At 39.5% G+C, this 17170-nt stretch overlaps 1 protein-coding gene across 4 annotated transcripts in view; it reads left to right on the forward strand.

The window, feature by feature from the left end:
- Nucleotides 1–1059: 1059 nt before the first annotated feature.
- The window catches only part of LOC106960430 (zinc finger protein 646-like), a 22334-nt gene continuing 6223 nt past the window's right edge, over nt 1060–17170 (forward strand). Inside the window, exons 1-6 of one of the 4 annotated variants that reach the window (XM_015053523.1) lie at nt 1060–1329; nt 4468–4736; nt 5803–6049; nt 8014–8103; nt 10321–10512; nt 10583–10765. In XM_015053523.1, the coding sequence (XP_014909009.1) occupies nt 1195–1329; nt 4468–4736; nt 5803–6049; nt 8014–8103; nt 10321–10512; nt 10583–10765 (1116 nt within the window). In that variant the 5' untranslated portion in view covers nt 1060–1194. The remainder of the gene's footprint in view (nt 1330–4467; nt 4737–5802; nt 6050–8013; nt 8104–10320; nt 10513–10582; nt 10766–17170) is intronic. The other 3 variants (XM_015053525.1, XM_015053524.1, XM_015053526.1) reach the window with 3 other exon arrangements.

Raw genomic sequence — 17170 nt, forward strand, 5'->3', positions numbered from 1 at the left:
TCCTGACCAATACAAGAGTTAGACTTTAGTCATATCCAGTTAACACTACACAATTCTTTAACATTCTGAATGTAATCAGAGACATAACATGAAAAGATGCCACATTTAGAAGACACTACTTGAAAGGTTAGGGTTTTTAAAAAGACAAACCTTTGGTGCAAGGCACGTTTACTTGTTTGGCTCCAATCATACACAGGATAATTCAGAGTGCTTTGCAGGAAAACAAAGGAATAGATATCATTCAGATTAAAAACTGTGAATGCACCACAGAGACAATACAGGACATGCCTCCAAATGTGAAGGTTTTTGTCTATGTGTGCATCTGCAAACTGCAGTCTGGCTTGTTTATGTTTCTTTTGAAATAAAAACTTTTTCCTTCCAGAGCAGCTTTTCAACCCATGTTGGCAGGACAGCATGGGTTTCACTGGGAATAATCACTCTGCAGCATCTTCACAACAGCTTTAGCTTTTGTTCTGGTGTAACTCTGCACATTTTGGACCAGAACCTGTCCTTTATACACCATCTAAAACATTTGAATACTTTACCACAATATCCAAACAGCCCTCAGAGAAACTATGAAGTATCTCTTTCCAGTATCCAAATGTTAGCTTGTTTAAATAAAAAATTAATTTTACATCTTTCTGAATAACAGTCTCAATTAATTATTCTTATTACTGTGACTACTGCTTTCATCTGACAAAAGTAAGGCAAGAAAGAAGTTTAGTTTGAAGAAATCTATTAAAGTTTAGGAGATTTCATGATGTTGAAGAATTATAGTTTATTGATTGCTTAAATATGTAAAATATGTAAAATTATTTATATTTTAATATAGTTAGAAATTAAATTAATCATTTACTTGCTGGACAAAGTCTCACATTAAAACAAGCATTGGATTTCTACTAAAGCTTTTGAGAAGAACAGCTTTAGATTAGTAATTCAAGAACATTTTGTGTAAAAAAAATGAAGCATGGATAACATTATTACATGTCCAGTCATTTATCGGCCTCGGGTTTTCTGGCTGAGTTGTGATCCTCCAATCCTGTAGATGGCAGTAAAATTTGAAATATTTCGATGTGTCCGCCGCCAAAATGCTCATTTCACAGAAGAAATATTTTGCTTTTCGGAAGAAGAGCCCAACAAAGCGGCCCTGTTTCTTTTCAGCAAGAAAAGTACTAAAAATCTTCCAAACCGACGATGTACGCCAGGACAAACACAGGCAGCACACATGGAGATTTTCAGGACAGAAATGGAGTGAACTACGTTTCGTCGACAGAGTCCTTCGGCCACTGCTCTCAATTGTTCTGGAAAAAGGACCCGAACGATTCCGGAGTAAGAAAGCCAGTTGTTCCCACCACCATTAGCTAGCGAACCCCAGCCACAAACATACAGCTCACTCTGTTCGCCAACTAGTGACTGAAGCATTTGTTATCACACCTTCTTAGGTTTCTGGAATGCAGTCTGCACTGCATTTGGCTATTCGTTGGTGCAACTGTGCATGCTAGAGCCTTGTGAGCATCCGGCTAACCTGGCAACCGTCATGCTGAGCGCCTTCTGGCCTAGTTTGACCATTAGCTCTCAGCTAACAAACAGGCTAGCCGTTTTCTCCAGTCTTTTACAATCTGTGTGATGGATATGTATGAGCAGCCCGAAGCGCGACGCCGTGGCTGTGCTGCGAAAGATGAAAAATAGTGATAGCTTTGACATAACGCATCACAGGGACTCTTAGCATAGCTGAAGCTAATTTCGGATGCAGGTTTCCCATAGTATAAAGATGTACCGTTAACTGTGTACAGCAAGGCAGTATGGTCCCTTGGTTAAGTCCTGTGTTGAAGTGCGTTTTAACAGCTCAGTTGTCAGACTGTGGGGTTTCTGCTGAACGCTGAGCTCTGGAATATTGTTAACGCAGAGTAAACACGACCAGGCTGCTCGGCAGGAAACGTTAGCGGAAGACGACCCGCGGAGAATGCTTCAAAGCCCCCCTTTGTGATGCCAGACTGTGGTTCATTCATGACCGGAGTCTGCCCACAGAAAGCAGGGGCACACTGAGACCCAGGGCCGGCCCAAGGTTCTGTTGAGGCGGGAGCAGTATTTGATTTGGGGACCCTCTTCTAGTTAAGCCACCACTGCATGATGGTTATTATGGCTTGTGCATTTACCGCAGCTTGCTCTACAGTTCACTAGTAATCCACCAATGAGTCCCTAAGATGGATATTTCACATTTGTTGAAGTGGGGTTCTGCTCATCAGATAAATGTTTATTATATCTCAAAACAAATGCATCTGAAAAAAATTTCTGGAAGTTGTAATTTATGAACCTTTATATCACATTTATATTGGATAACAGTTTGATGTGAATTTGTGCTGTAGAACGAAATCAGTCTGATTTCTGAATTATGACATTTTATCAGTTTTAATGTTGGTGAAGTTACAAGCTGTCAGTTTGGTAGGTCTTTTAATTGCTTTCTATCTTGCGTTCAGCTGAACATTGATGTTACCTTCCTGTTTATCATTGAGGTAATTTAATACAACATAAAGAGGTTAGATGGCGACACACTTCATCAGATAATATGAAATCCTTCTGAGTGTTGGACAGAGGCGTCTGTACAGATAAAAGCCGACTACTTTTCTACAGCATGTCTCCCTGTAGGTTCAGTTGAACCTCCCTAACTAATGCAGAAGTGCACTATGTTGTTTTATGCATTTTTGATCTACAAGATCCATTCAAAAAAACATAACAGGAGCATCTGTAAAGAAAAGGCTCTGATTGCTGTTAGATTACTAGTCATTCTGTGTGTGTGTGTATGAGAGAGAGAGAGAGAGCTATGGGAGGGAGTTGCTATGATGTAGCTAAGCAGGATTTCAGGGTCTTTTAAAACAAATTCATCACAGTTCTGGGCATTTAAGCTGCCAGTCAGAAACGTGCGTCTTTATCAGTCATTGGTTCACACTGTGTGTGTGGAGAAAGAGCTGCTTTCCCACCGCTTTAAAATGACAGGCGCTGGGAAATGTATCAAATGAATCTTTATCTGTCTAGGTTTGTGAACGTTCCACGTTTTGCCCTGATTGGCTGTCAGGAATTGTTTACGTCATTGTCTTGGCTTGAACCTTTAGCATGGATGGGCTGGCCCAAAACGTCTGCTACCACTAGTCTGTAGGAGCCTGGTGAAAAGCAGCCGACCTTGGGCTCAGTCATGGCTGACCTTTTGGAGGCGGATCTGATCTGCTGGTGAACTGAGACATTCAGCTGACAGCCACTGACTGAACAGACTGAGACATGACAACAGTGATTACACTCATTGGCTATTTTAGACTAAAACAGTAAATAATGAATAAAACAAAATGAATATTTCAAATATTGAACATAAAGTTTAAAATGAGTGCCAGTACTTTTTCAAACAGTGGTTTAGTTTGAGCTTAATTGAATAGTTGACTTTTCTAAATAAAATATTTTGAATTAAAAATGAAATGAGTTTGTGTGTTGTCTGGTGGTCCAGTTTGTCCAGTGTTGGTGCCACCTGGTGGTGTGTGTTGGTGGCCTCAGCTGGCTCTGGCTGCTCTGGGCCTTCAGTGGGAACTCTGTGTTTTCTGACGGTGGTGGACTAAACATCACCTGGACTTACCTTTCTCAGCCCCTGACCTCTGTTGTTTGCTGAAAAACATTTTCAGTGAATGTTTTTCTCTTTATTTGGTAAACGGTTTGAATTTCTGAGGAGGTTTTGTGGTCACAGAGCACTCAGGCAGGTTAACTCTGCTGCAGAGCTCAGGTCAGAGGCTGCCTGGCTTCAGGGCAGTGTGGCAGGAGGAAGCTGGATTTGAACCCACATCTTTTAGACTGCCAGACCTCCACTGCTCCTTTTGAGCCCATTTTACCGTGCACCTTTTCTGTTTTCCCTGACCTTCAACACCAGTTTAAAAAAAAGGAAAAAATACTTAATTGATTTTAGTTTTTGGGAAATTGCTGCAACTGAAGAATATTTTGGTTTCTATTCATATTATTTTTCTTGGTATTTTACTGCCAATTATATATATATATATATATATATATATATATATATATATATTTTTTTTTTTTTTTAATTATTATTTGATCAAGCTTAAATTTATTTCTTGTTTTATTATTTTTCTATCTACAGTGTTGTAACTATTGTGAATCAGTTGGGTCAGCTGAGGTTGTTGCAAATGTGCTGTCAAGAAAACTTTGACTAGACTCCATGTTGTTTTGAGTCTTACACAGGGGTGTCCAAAGTCTGTCCTGGAGGGCCGGCATCCTGCATGTTTTAGTTCTCTCCCTGGTGGTAGTAACAACCTCCTCAGCAAGTCAATTTTCTTCTTAGGCCTCTAATGAGCCATCATTTGATGCAGGTGTGTTAAACCAGGGAGAGAACTAAAACATGCAGGATGCCGGCCCTCCAGGACCGACTTTGGACACCACTGGTCTAACACTTCTGCTGTTTGTTTTCTTCTACAGCCAAGTTCAACCATCAGCTGGTGTGACCAGCTGCCTCCGTCCTCTGCGGCCCTTTCTAGCTCCAGTCTCTCCTCGGCGTCACTTTCTAGCTCCAGCCTCTCCATGGAGTCCCGAGCACCCGCGCCTCCGCCCCCGCCGCCTAGTACGACGGCGTCAGACGACATGGAGTCAGATGAGAGGCCGTACGTCTGCGACCTGTGTAACTGCGCCTACAAACACGCCAGCTCTCTTCTCAACCACAAACTCACCCACAAGACTGGAGACTTCAAGTGAGAACTCTCTCTCAGAATCTAGATATTAATATCTGTGTTGATCTCCATATTGAAAAAAAAATCTAGATTATCTGTGACAAAGTGATCCATAAAGTCAGATTATATTTAGAATTCCTAATTGCACTTTCTGAAACATTTGAAAGAAAGTTTGTTGCAGTTTATTTTACCTTTGACCAACGTAGTCAATCTATTGTTTTTATCAGTTTATTTATTTTCATTGGCTGTTCTACTTCTAATTGCACCAGCTGAACAAATGAAAGTTGTTTTTTCATGTTTGACTGAGACCCAGAAGCTGTTGGTGTGTTTCAGTGAGCTGTACTGGTGCAGCGTTATCATACATTTCTAATTCAGTACATGGCTACATTCACACTGCAACCTGAAGGGACCCACATTTTTTGTTGCTCTTATGCAATCTGAATCTGATCTTTTCATGACATTCTGGACAACACAGGTCAGATTTTTAGGCTGCTGGGAGATGTGACCCTGAGTCTGATACGGTTCTGATCTTTTTCAATGTGACCTGTGTCTGTACGGCCGAGTCGCATTCATCTGACCTGAATGTCATTCATACTCGATACACGTCACTATCCTGCCTCCTGAAACACAGAGAAACAACAACCACAGTGGACGATAATAAGGATGAATTTGTTGAAGTGTTTTAAAATCACGGTGTGCTCCACCACAAACACTGAGCATGCTTGCTACGTGCAACATTACTGTGCCCTCTGCTGTGCTTGCGGGACACTTTAAGGTTGATTGCTGTTTTCTGTTTTCTTACAAGTTGCATATATTTGGAAATGTGAACGACCACGCAAAGAAATGTGGATTTCACAGAAAATCAGAATGGAGCATAAAGCCTGCAGTGTCAACGTAGCCTATATGTGTGTTTGAAAAAATAAACGTTTTAAGCCAATTTAGCTGTTCTTCGTTATCAGATTGGTATCAGCATTGGCCTATACTAAACATCAGATATCGGTATTTGAAGTGAAGACAGTGGATCTGTTCACCTCTGTCCACACACTGAGTTTTGTTTTGCTCTGACCTGTTGTCGGTTTCTCCTCAGGTGCGACTTCTGCAGCAAGCCCTACACCAACTACATGTCGCTACGCAACCACATGCGAATCCATGGTCAGAAACGCTACATGTGCGACCTCTGTGGCAAGGCGTTCCGCCTGGCGCGGTACCTACGGAACCACCAGAGGATACACGACGACGGGCCCAACCGCTTTGACTGTCCGTCCTGCTGTAAAAGCTACCGCACCATGCTGGAGCTGGCCCAGCATCGCTGCACTGCTGCTGCCTCCAACCAGGTACGCCGTTGGGCCGCTGCGCTGCTGTGAGCTGGAGGTTGAGCAACGTTGCTGATGACAGGCTTAGCAGAGAATCAGTTGAAAACATGGTAGTGCAGGAAGACCTGCTATGATCTAACAGCTGTTAGTCAGCTGTTTCCTCTATTTATTCATTCACTGAAATATCTTCTGAAAATTATTACAAGATTTATTCATTCTTTAAGAAATTGTGTGTAGAGGAGGATTTTCTCCCTTTCACTGATAAACATGGACTTTGGAAATAACATGGAGTTCATTTTGTTGGGAATTATCATCAGCCTTTTCTAAATAAAAAAACCTTCACTACTTTCACTCAGTAGTGAATTGGAAATCCAAAATGTTTTTCAAGAATATAATGTTTCTGCTTTTTAAGCTCAACAAGTCTGGGGAAAAAAAACCTCCAGATTGTTTCTCTGCATAAAGATCTGAAGATTTGCTGCGTAGAATTTTAGCTGTCATTTTAAGAGCCTGGTTGAGAATGTAAATATAAAATGATGAAACCAAAGGATTTCTGAAGTTAACTGAATTATTTAATTGCAGAGAAAAAAAAATTACCTAATTGCAAATCAAAAACTGAACATATGACTTTTTGTCTCCAAAATCCAGACTAGAGTAAATTAGTGTAGAAGTTGAAGTCATAGCCTGGTTAAGCATCTGATCCTCTCTGGGATTCTCTCACTGTGAAGGAAATATTTGTAAATAAACTAGGGGGATTTGAGTCAAAGTTCCTTTAGCAGTCCTACTTTAGGAGCAGCTCAGTGAGAAAATAGTTAAGTTACTTTATTTTGGTGATCTGGCTCAGGCAGTGAAATGTATATGATTTAGATTGATTCCACGCAGTGATTTGTGGTCAGTAGAAATGTTGTAGAATGAATAATGTACTTTGTTGTCTGCAAGAACGCCAGTCGAAAAGCTAAGAAATATAAAAGTGACATAGAAATATAGCAAAATGTTATCTACAAGCACAAATAAGAGAAAAGTAATATACACCAAATATAAATAAAATGTAAGCAGATTGTTGGTTGTTCAAATGTAAAACTGTAGTGGTTCACACTTTCTGTTGACATTAAGGTTTCTAACTTACAGAAAATGAGATTCAAATTTAAGTTTGTCAGAGAAGGAGATGATTACATCAGAGCAATAAAAGAGATTTTTAATACATAATGTTGGTTTGATTTGAGTTTACCACAGTTTGCCTGGTAGTCTGAGTTTGACTGTTGTGGGTGCAGCACGGTGAGAGGTAGATGATCTTTTAAGTGGTTGCTATGGCCACAAAAACACGATATTGAAGTTGGCCATGCTCATTTTATGGCTTATTTAATTATGGGAAGACTGCTGACCTGTTAGTTGTCCAGCAGACAGACACCGTCCACCAGAAGAGTAGCCACTAAAGGTAAAAGGTTTCAGTAACATTAATAGAAAGTTTAGTGAAAGGAAGAAAATTGTGGACAATACTTGGACAGGATGAAATTGAGCACGCTCCCTGTAATGGATCCATGTGATACGAGTGTTTTTATTTGAGTTACTGAAATATGATGCAGAGTTTGTAAGCCTACTTAGATCCTCATTTTTGATGAGAAAAGCAACATTAGGAAAGCTTGCCTGTATGGATGTTGATGTGTCTGACTGCCAGAAACATGTAGCAGTAGGATTCTCTTTTTACATGTGTGTATGGACCTAACATGATGTGTTTCTCCTGGACTCTGTGCCTCCCAGCTGTAGTTCCAGCAGCCTCCTGCTGCCGACCCACTGACTGAATTAGAGCAGGCTCAGGTCAGGGACAGCTTTAAAACTCACTGACAGACTGGACAACAGCTCAGCAGATCTTCTGCACAAGTGTAGTAATCCAAACTTCTGTGTGTGTGTTTTTGTTTGTTTGTGTGTGTGCGTGTGTGTGTGTGTGTGTGTGTGTGTGCGTGTGTGTGTGTGTGGGGTTGGTTCATAAGAACCGGTTCAACTGCCCGTCCTGCTTTAAGAGCTACAGAACCATGCTGGACCTGGCCCAGCACCGCTGCAGCGCCGCGGCCAAAAACCAGGTTGGTGTGAGCGTGACTGAGCATGTGTGAGAGGTCAGAGGTCAGCAGAAAAACTTGGAGCTGTGAAGGAAGGCCAACATTTACTGGAGTTCAACAAACATTTTATTCTCCGTATGATGAAACTCTGTCCTTCCTGCTCTGATGGCTTCCTGCCTCTTTCATTTTAAGCCAGGGATGCTAAGCTTAGAACAAAGCTACCTGAGTCCCACACAGGCAGGACCAACAGGATTTGACATCATAAAAATCTCACATATGATGTTTATCTAAGCTGCATTTTGGAAGTAAAAATAAAACTGCATATTAAATAAAAGATCCATAAACATTTAGACTTTTCTTTCTCAGCTGATGTTTTGGTGCTGTACAAAAATGAAGAGACCCCTGCAAAATGGTCAGTTTTCTGATTTTACTCTTTATAAGTATATGTTTGAGTAAAATGAATGTTCTTTTAGTCTATGAACTACTGACATGTCTCTGAAATTCCAAGCAAAAACATAGTATTTATTTGCAGAAAATGAGAAATGATCAAAATAATGTCAAAAAGATGCAGAGCTTTCAGATCTCAAATAATGCAAAAAACAAGTTCATGTTCATTTAGAAACAACAATACTAATGTTTGAACTCAAGAAGAGTTCAGAAATCAATATTTGGTGGCATAACCAGAGCTATATAAAGCATTCTGTGCATTTTCAGGTCAAGATGTTTATAAATAAAAACATCATGTTTTGCATTAGTATAATCTCAGATCAAATAATAAACAACTTTAATCTGATAACATTTATTTAGTGAAAATTAATCTACATAAAGACATAGTTATTAGCTAATCATTCCTAACTGTCCTAATCATAATACAGCTGAAGATATTTTTTATGTTGTATACTTTTACTTAAAGTAAAGTTTAGACTTGTGTAAAACAATAGAAATAATGCTGAAACCTAACCAGCTGGAGGTGTGATGAGTCTGTCCGTCCAGCATCATGAGCATCCAGGAAAAAGCTACCATCAGACAATTAATGTTAATTAATTAAAACATAATACATTTTTGAGTGGTCAATAATCTTTGATTAATCTAGAATTGATTACCAAGTCGATTAATAATTAACTGCAGGATACAGACTCGAAAAAAGGCCATTTACTGAAAGAACACCACAGTCAGAGCAGTAATGAAGCCAGAACTGTGCAAAAAATATGTACATTTTGCATTTTACATTAAAAAATCTTTGTAAATTTTCTCTACATAAAACTCAAGTGGTAGTTTTAATTTCACCTGATTCACATTCTGTTTGAACAAATCTATTATTAAGCACCTTTTGATATCTAATTATGAATCAATTAATCCAATAAATCATCCTCTGGTCAGTCCGGCAGAAACAGCTGAACTTTTCTCATGTTGATGTCAGAAGGATTTCTAGCTGCGGCTTCTTCCTTTGCTACAGATGATCAGTTGTTCACTAAAGGAATGTGATTAAATTTTGGGCAATAAAATGTTTATGTTCTGATTTAATTCCTTTTCTTTTGATATGTTTCTAGTATGATATAAAATGGTCTTAAGTGATTCAATAGAAAATGTGCAGAAAGCACCAATTTTTATTGGACTAGTCTTCAGAACAACTGATTAGTAAAATAATCAATAGCTGCAGCTCCTAGATCAGGCATAAACTGGAAGAGTGAGCTTCATAATGTCAGCCTCCATCCTAATCTCATCAGTGTGGCAGGAATGACCATTCTAGGCAGTTTCTATGGTAACAAAACATAGAAATGAAGGTAACCTTAGTGCAGGAGTGGCCAGCTCTGGGCTGGGAGGGCCAAAGGTCAGCAGGCTCTCTTAATGGCTGCATCACAAGCAGAGCTGAGCAGAACCTAAAACCAAAGCTTCCCAACTCTCGGCTCCATTGCGGTTTTTGTTAAAGCCTGAGGTTTAACTGCAGAGTTAGTAAGTGTCTGTGTGTGTGGCTCTGTTTGTGTGTGTGTGCATTTTGACAACACCATCTCATATCAGTAGGTTAAGGTAATCAGGGCCCTGCCAGGAGACCAGTCTGAGGCGCAGGAGGGAAAGAAACGGGAGAGTAGCAGAAGCTGAGTGACAGAACAATCACCTTCATCATTCACTTCCCCTGAATTCTCACTGTAATCTGCCTGCATGAACTCCGTGCTGGCTGGGAGTGACGGAGGTTTATAAAAGTTCTGCTCTCTTCTGTTTCTTTGCTGGTCTTCAATCCAGACTGGCGGTCGCCGCTCCAATTTCTCTGCCACTCCGCGCCGCCAGCAGCAGCAGCAGAACAACAGCGCTAACTCCATGATGCAGCCGCCGCACGGAGCACACAGTCAGCAGGAGGCGCTCCCGTCCCACTGCGTGGCAGCCATGTCCCAGGGCGGGCCGGGGGCCAGCCAGCCAGTGGCGGATCCTCACCAGGTAAGGGACGGCCAGACCCTCTGCAGGTTCCTGAGCAGGACCATCGCTGAGGTGTCGCTGTGTGTCCCAGCAGGGCCGGCCCAGCTCCGTGTCCTCTCAGAGCAGCCAGCAGAGCATGAGGAGCTCCTCCAGCAACAAGCACGTCCCCCCCCCCAGTGCCGCCCCCTCATCCTCCTACTCCCTGCTCCAGCCCCTGGTGCCTGAGGTAAAGGAGATGAACTCGGGATACACTAGACTGAGCGCCAACCCCATGGTAGGAGAGTCCCCACACACCTGCCCCCGCTGGCCCCTCCTGGCCCCTGCTGATCCCTGCCTTCTCCCAGTCTGCCTACTAACATTAGGATGGGGGGTGGGGAGGCTTTCTCTCTCTGTTGATGTTTACCTTGAATTATGAGCTTTACTCCGTCAAAAACTCTCATCAACTGATTGCTGGTAACCATAGACATAGACCTGCTCATCATATCCATTGCTCTCAGTCTTTTTAAATTTCAGTCCAATTATAAATAATATTTCCCTTGAATTCTTATCAAGCTTCCATTGCACTTCTGCTCAACTAAGCTCAACTGAACTCAACTTGTCTAAAGGCGCTGTTAGCCAAAGCAAGTTACAAAAGATTTTAAATGATTAGATTGGGTTGGGGGATGATCTGTATATTTCAATAACTATAATCATAAATACTTTGCCTTCTTAAAGCTGTAGCATGTAACTTTTATAGAAAATACTTTTTTACATATTTGTTGAACCTAATATGAGACGGATAATCTGCGAAAAAATCAAGCTCTTCTGCGTTCTCCCTGTGCTAACTAGAAACAGCCAATCAGAGCCAGGAGGCGGGTCTTAGCACTGTCAATCACCCTTCCTGTAAAATTAAGTTGTTTCTCCAGCATTGACACGTTGAGCAGTACATGCATGAAGATAATTTTTAAAAAAAATGTATATATATTTATTGAGTTTTTCAAAATACAGCATACATAAATCATACACAAGAGTATGAAGCATATATGTATTTCACAAATTATAAGAAAAATATACTCTTACCAATACGACAATGAAAATAAAAACATACAATAACTAAAATTAAAATAAAATAAAAACAAGTCGGGGCAATTATCTAAATAACTGGTTACACTGCACTGGTTACCATTTACATTTTAGGATGGTACTACCTGTCTATCAAGGCACGGGTGGCATACTAAGAGGCTGACCGAGCGTCGGGGTCAGTCTTAGACTGAGAAAGTTGGTCCAAAAACGGCTGCCAGATACTACAGAACTTATTAGTGGAGCCCACAACATCATACCGCAGTTTCTCCAAATGAAGAATCTCAGTAAAATCACTTAACCACTTTAAACTGAGGAACCTTGTCAGTTTTCCACAGTCTTAGTATTACTTTCTTAACCGTTACCATCCCATACATCACAGTGGTTTGCATAGAAATGCTGCCAGTTTGAAATGAACCAGTTTGTCAGGTTCCCAAGTGAAGAAGAATATCCAAACAATGCAATCTGGGCATCTGAAACCAACGTGCACCTATACACTTCAGAAAACAAGTTAAAAATGCCACACCAATATTGGAAGAGTTTGGGGCATGACCAGAACAGACGTGCCAGGGAGCCATCAGTGGACTTACATTTTGAAGATAATGAGGGGAGGGGAATATTCTGTGCAATTTCATTTTAGAATAGTGGAGTCTATGAAACATCTTGAACTGAATTAACTGGTGTCTTGCATTGATAGAACATGACCGGATCCTCCCAGACTTCACTCCCAATCTGCAAACCCAGCTCCTCCTCCCACTCAGCCCTCAAGGAGTTTGTGGTAAAATTAATTTGCTCTGCAAAGATCTCAACAAAGCTTGAAATTATAATTTTTTATTCTGGAGAGCCCAACAGCATTTTGCATATCTTATTTTCTTCCGGAAGACATACAAAATTTGGGATGTTAATTCGAACATAATTTCTAATTTGCAAATATCTGAAGAAATCTGGATCCGGAAGAGAGAAACAGTTCTTCAACATTGCAAATGAAGCAAACTTTTTGTTAATATACAAATTTTTCAGTGTAATTAGGCCATTTAGTCTCCAATTTTTAAATTAAATATCTGATAGTGATCAGGGAAAAGCATGGGTACGGTAAATTTGGGCATGAACTAAGATCTCTGGTAGGTTATAGTATACCTTAATTTGTTTCCATATTTTCAAACAATTTAAAACAATCAAATTATTTATTCCACTATTTGTAGGAGATATTGGTGCTGAGAAAAGAAGTGCTGGAAGATAACTGTTTATAACACCACTTCTTTCAATAGCCACCCAAGGGGGAGAATTTGCAGAAAGTTCTTGAGCATCACCTTCCTGCCAGTACGCCAAGGCCCTTGCATTCGCTGCCCAATAATAGTGCAGGGTAATCCTAATCCCCCCGTCTCTCTTAGTTTATGTAAGTGAATTTTTGATATTCTATGGGCTTTAAAGCCCCAGACAAAAAGGCAAAATTATTGAGTCCAACAATTTAAAAAAGGCCTTTGCTAAAAAAATAGGCAGATCCTGAAAAAGATATTAACATTTAGGGAAGGACACCATTTTAATAGCATTTATGCGGCCCAACATTGAGAGTGGGAGTGTTCTCCATTTATCAACATCTTTCCTAAGATTATCCACTTTTTCTAAAAAGTTCAATTTGAAAATTTGTTTAGGGTCTTTAGGCAAAATAACTCCCAAGATATTTCAGTTTGTCAGTTATCTTAAATAAAAGGTTATCTAAGAATTCATAAATAAGGCTTGCATCTAATGACATAAATTCACGTACATGAAGATGATTGACAGCCAACCCCATAAGAGGAGTACAAAGGATTTTTTGTACCCCTGTACAAAAAAATCATGTTGACAGTTCTAACTGTCAACATGGTGACAGTTTGATCAACCCCATAACAGGGGTTGGCTGTCAATCAGGCTCTGATTAGTTGTTTTAAACCAGTGTATTTTTTCAGACAGCAATAGCAACACTGGGTGGGGGGGCGTCCATCTGTTCACAGATTGTGTTTCATAGCATACGGTCACAACATGGTGACAGTTTGAACAAATATGTAAATATTTTTATTTGTTTTTATAAAAGTTACATACTGCAGCTTAAGTTCATTTCTATGGCGACTGCTTTCTTTTACTACAAACAGCGTTTGGTCTGCGATTGTTGCTCTGGATAGTCTAACAGGATTCCTGGTTGCACTAATGTGAACCGGCTGCCTGCTGCACACATCAGACTCAAAACTAGTTTAAAATTTGAGGTGCTGTAAAAAAAATCCTAACTGCAAACATATGCTTTCCAGAAGCCAAACCCTTTAAATTATTTTACTACCACAAACCTTTTGTTCTGACTTTGTGTGACAGACCAACACACTCTAGTGTATCCCAGTGAAATGGAGGGAAAGTTCTACATGGTTCTCAGTTCTTTAACAAATATAAAGTGTAAAAGTTTGGCATTCATTTGTATTCAGCCTCATTTACTCTTTTACTTAAGATGAAATGCAGTGCAACTATCTTCCTTTATAAGTCTCAAAAATACTTTATTGATTGCAAAGGAAATGAAATGAAGCTCATATTATCCAAGGTTCTTCAGAGAGTTGTAGCTGCTGATGACTTGCAGGAAGGATCAGGAACACGTCATCATTTTTCTGCCCTCAGAGGTTCTTTAGAGAACAACCAGCCTGGTGTGGACCAAGGAACCCAGGAGACGTTTAAACCAGGGTTCTAGAACATCTGAGCTCCATCAGTTCTTCATCTGGACATGGAGACATGATGTCTGTCCATCTGTGACAGTTTTCAGTGAAACTAACGTTTTTGTTGTGATCTCGTGATATCGGTGTAGCTGCGTGAAATTTACAAGATGGATAGAAAGGTAGATCTCCCAGAAAGAAAGGTGACTATAAAGCGTTGACTCATGAGGGCTGAATACAAATAAACATTTTGGGTTCACTCTGACTTTAGCTGAAGCTAATTTTTAAAATGTTTTTTTAAATATAAATTTAAATGCTAAAAAATGTTGGCGAGAGAAACTGTAACTGCTTTCACACATTTGATTCTCTGCCATCCTTCCAGTAAGAAATCAGATGTATATTTAATCTGTGGTTTTTCTACCACAATGAAGGAACGTTTAGTGTCAGACAGCACCTCAGCCCTTCACCAGAGCCTGGACCGAGGTTCTGCTTCTGGGCTCGTAGTTTCCCCACCAGTACACACAGGGCCTGCAAAGAAAACAGAGTGAAATTCAGCTGACACAGGGATTCTTTCTGTTGGGATATAAACCGTGCGTGCGTGTGGATCCTCTGGATCCTCTCTCTGATTCTACTAACCTGGGGCTGTGCTGCTAATTCAGTCTGCTTTCCATCCCATCACAGCTGCCGTTACGGCCATGTTTGTTGCACATCGCAATCGGAAACATTTCACTCATACTGGAATATTAGTCTGGCTGTGCTGTTTTTAGTGAATCACTGAACTGGTTTGAGTTTACAAGTGAGATTTTTTTCTGAAATTCAGTAAAAAAAATCTTAGTTTTTTCATATCTTAATTATTGAACAGGCATAAGCTTTCCCTCTCTGTTTACACACACATGCGTGCACACACACCAACTCATTAGATTAGTACAGAAAATGAAGTCTTTTGAAACAGTCATTTAAAGTGACATTAAACACCAGCAGAATCTTTAGTTTTTGTGCCATGACTGAAGCGAACAGAAAAGGAAAACTTGTCTCCCAGTTGCTGTTAAGTTGTCTTCTTTGGACCTGAAACAATTAATTGTGACAAATCGAATATTACAATAGTTGTCAACTAATTTAGTAATTAATTGTTCTGGAGAATAGAGCTTTGGAACGTGACGTCACTGCTGGGATATCAGCGCCATCTTTGGGGTCTTAAACATAACCAACAAAAACAACAGTCTTGCAGATTATTTTAATCCAAGTTACTTAAAATAATTTAGCTAGGGTATGAACTTGCTGCGTTATTGATTGTGATGTCCGATCATACGACTGAAACAGTAAAAAAATGGAAAATGGACTTTCGTTTTACTATTTTCCTGCTTGGAAACAATGTGAGGAGCTAACGAAAAGAAAACGAATGGCCTGGGTGTCAGCGGTTGAGACGTCCTGATATTACGTTCTCCAACATCCCCAGATACTTACAAGTTTGCTCCAGACATTTCCATTCTGGTGAGTGTTTAAATTTGCTTTGTTGGTGTTGTGTCATAATTTTTTGCTATGTTTTTGTCCTGGTGTACTCATGTTCAGTTTATGTTGAATTCATTTAAGTGGGTCAACCTTGTTTAGGTCGGGCTAAAATTGTTTATGTAGTGTAGTCGGAGTTTTGTCAGTGTACATCGAGGTTATTCCATTATTGTGAAGTAAACTATTTAAGTTTTCTAGTGTTATTAAATTTACAGTATTAATACTGATATGTGTTCTGATATGTCCTGTTCAAGGCAAACCGACGTATGAAATGGATGAGCTCAATCCTGACTGGGTTCCAGTGCTGAATATGGGTCACTGCGAGGTAAACGCCACAACATAGGACCGACATGCGCGTCAATTAAAGAGGCGATACAGCAAGACCATGGTGGATCAACAAGTTACAGAGACTGTTTTCATTATTTACCCCAGAAGAGGCAAATAATGAAAACACAGTAGCGGAGGCAACAGAAGAGGAGCTAGTTGGAGAGGCTGAGGAGGAAACGCCAGGAGAGGAGCTCAGCAAGGCTGCAGACTCTGAAGAGGAACATGAACCATTTGTGTTGAAATACAGTTGGAAGTGGCTGTTTTCTCTCATTTAATAATTTAATGTGGTAAACATTCATGAAATGTTTGATTGAAGCACTTCAAGTTGCATGTAAACAGGTGAAGTAATGAATCACATTTTAAGTAAAAATTTGATATTTATATATTTCAGGTAATAAACATACACATAATGAAAGATTATATTTTTAAATAAATATTTTATGTGATTAAAGTAAACAATTATATAATCAGTTGCTTGTTACATGTAATGTAACAAGCAGCCTGTCAGGACACTGGGTGTTTGGGTTTGTTTTGCTTTATTTTGTTCATAAAAATAACATCCACATAAAGTACGTCTACTGCCTGCTGCGTCTGGGTCCATCGTCACACCACATCATGACACAAGCCAGATGAAAGAGCCCATCTTTAAACATTTAATGTGTAATTAAACAATAAAGGTGACAAATACATTTTATGAAATAGATCACATTTAAGTAAATATTTGTTGTATTTAACATATTTCAGGTAAGAAATGAACATGTAATGAAATAGATCCTGTCCTAGAATTTTATGTAATTGAACATTACAGGTAACAAATGTGATGATCGTCTGATGTCTTGTGTTTATGATTTTTTTTTTTTTTTTTTTTTTTTAAATAATTTTTAAATATAATTTTGGTTAAAAAGTAAAAAGGGGTCAAAATGGAATAAAAATATGCCTAATCCATATAGTTTAGTAAAAATAATTTCACACGGATTTCTGAGTTAATTTGGCACGTGATTTGGAAGCTATTTTAGAAAACATTTAATATTACAGTGATTCTTGAGAATAGGGACAAAACAGGTGCTATGGATAAAGCACAAAAATTGAATAAAATCTACCCAAAATATAATTTTTTC

This window comes from Poecilia latipinna, unplaced genomic scaffold (assembly GCF_001443285.1).
Source record: "Poecilia latipinna isolate Pla-1442-1.1 unplaced genomic scaffold, P_latipinna-1.0 Scaffold1185, whole genome shotgun sequence".
Taxonomy (NCBI): domain Eukaryota; kingdom Metazoa; phylum Chordata; class Actinopteri; order Cyprinodontiformes; family Poeciliidae; genus Poecilia; species Poecilia latipinna.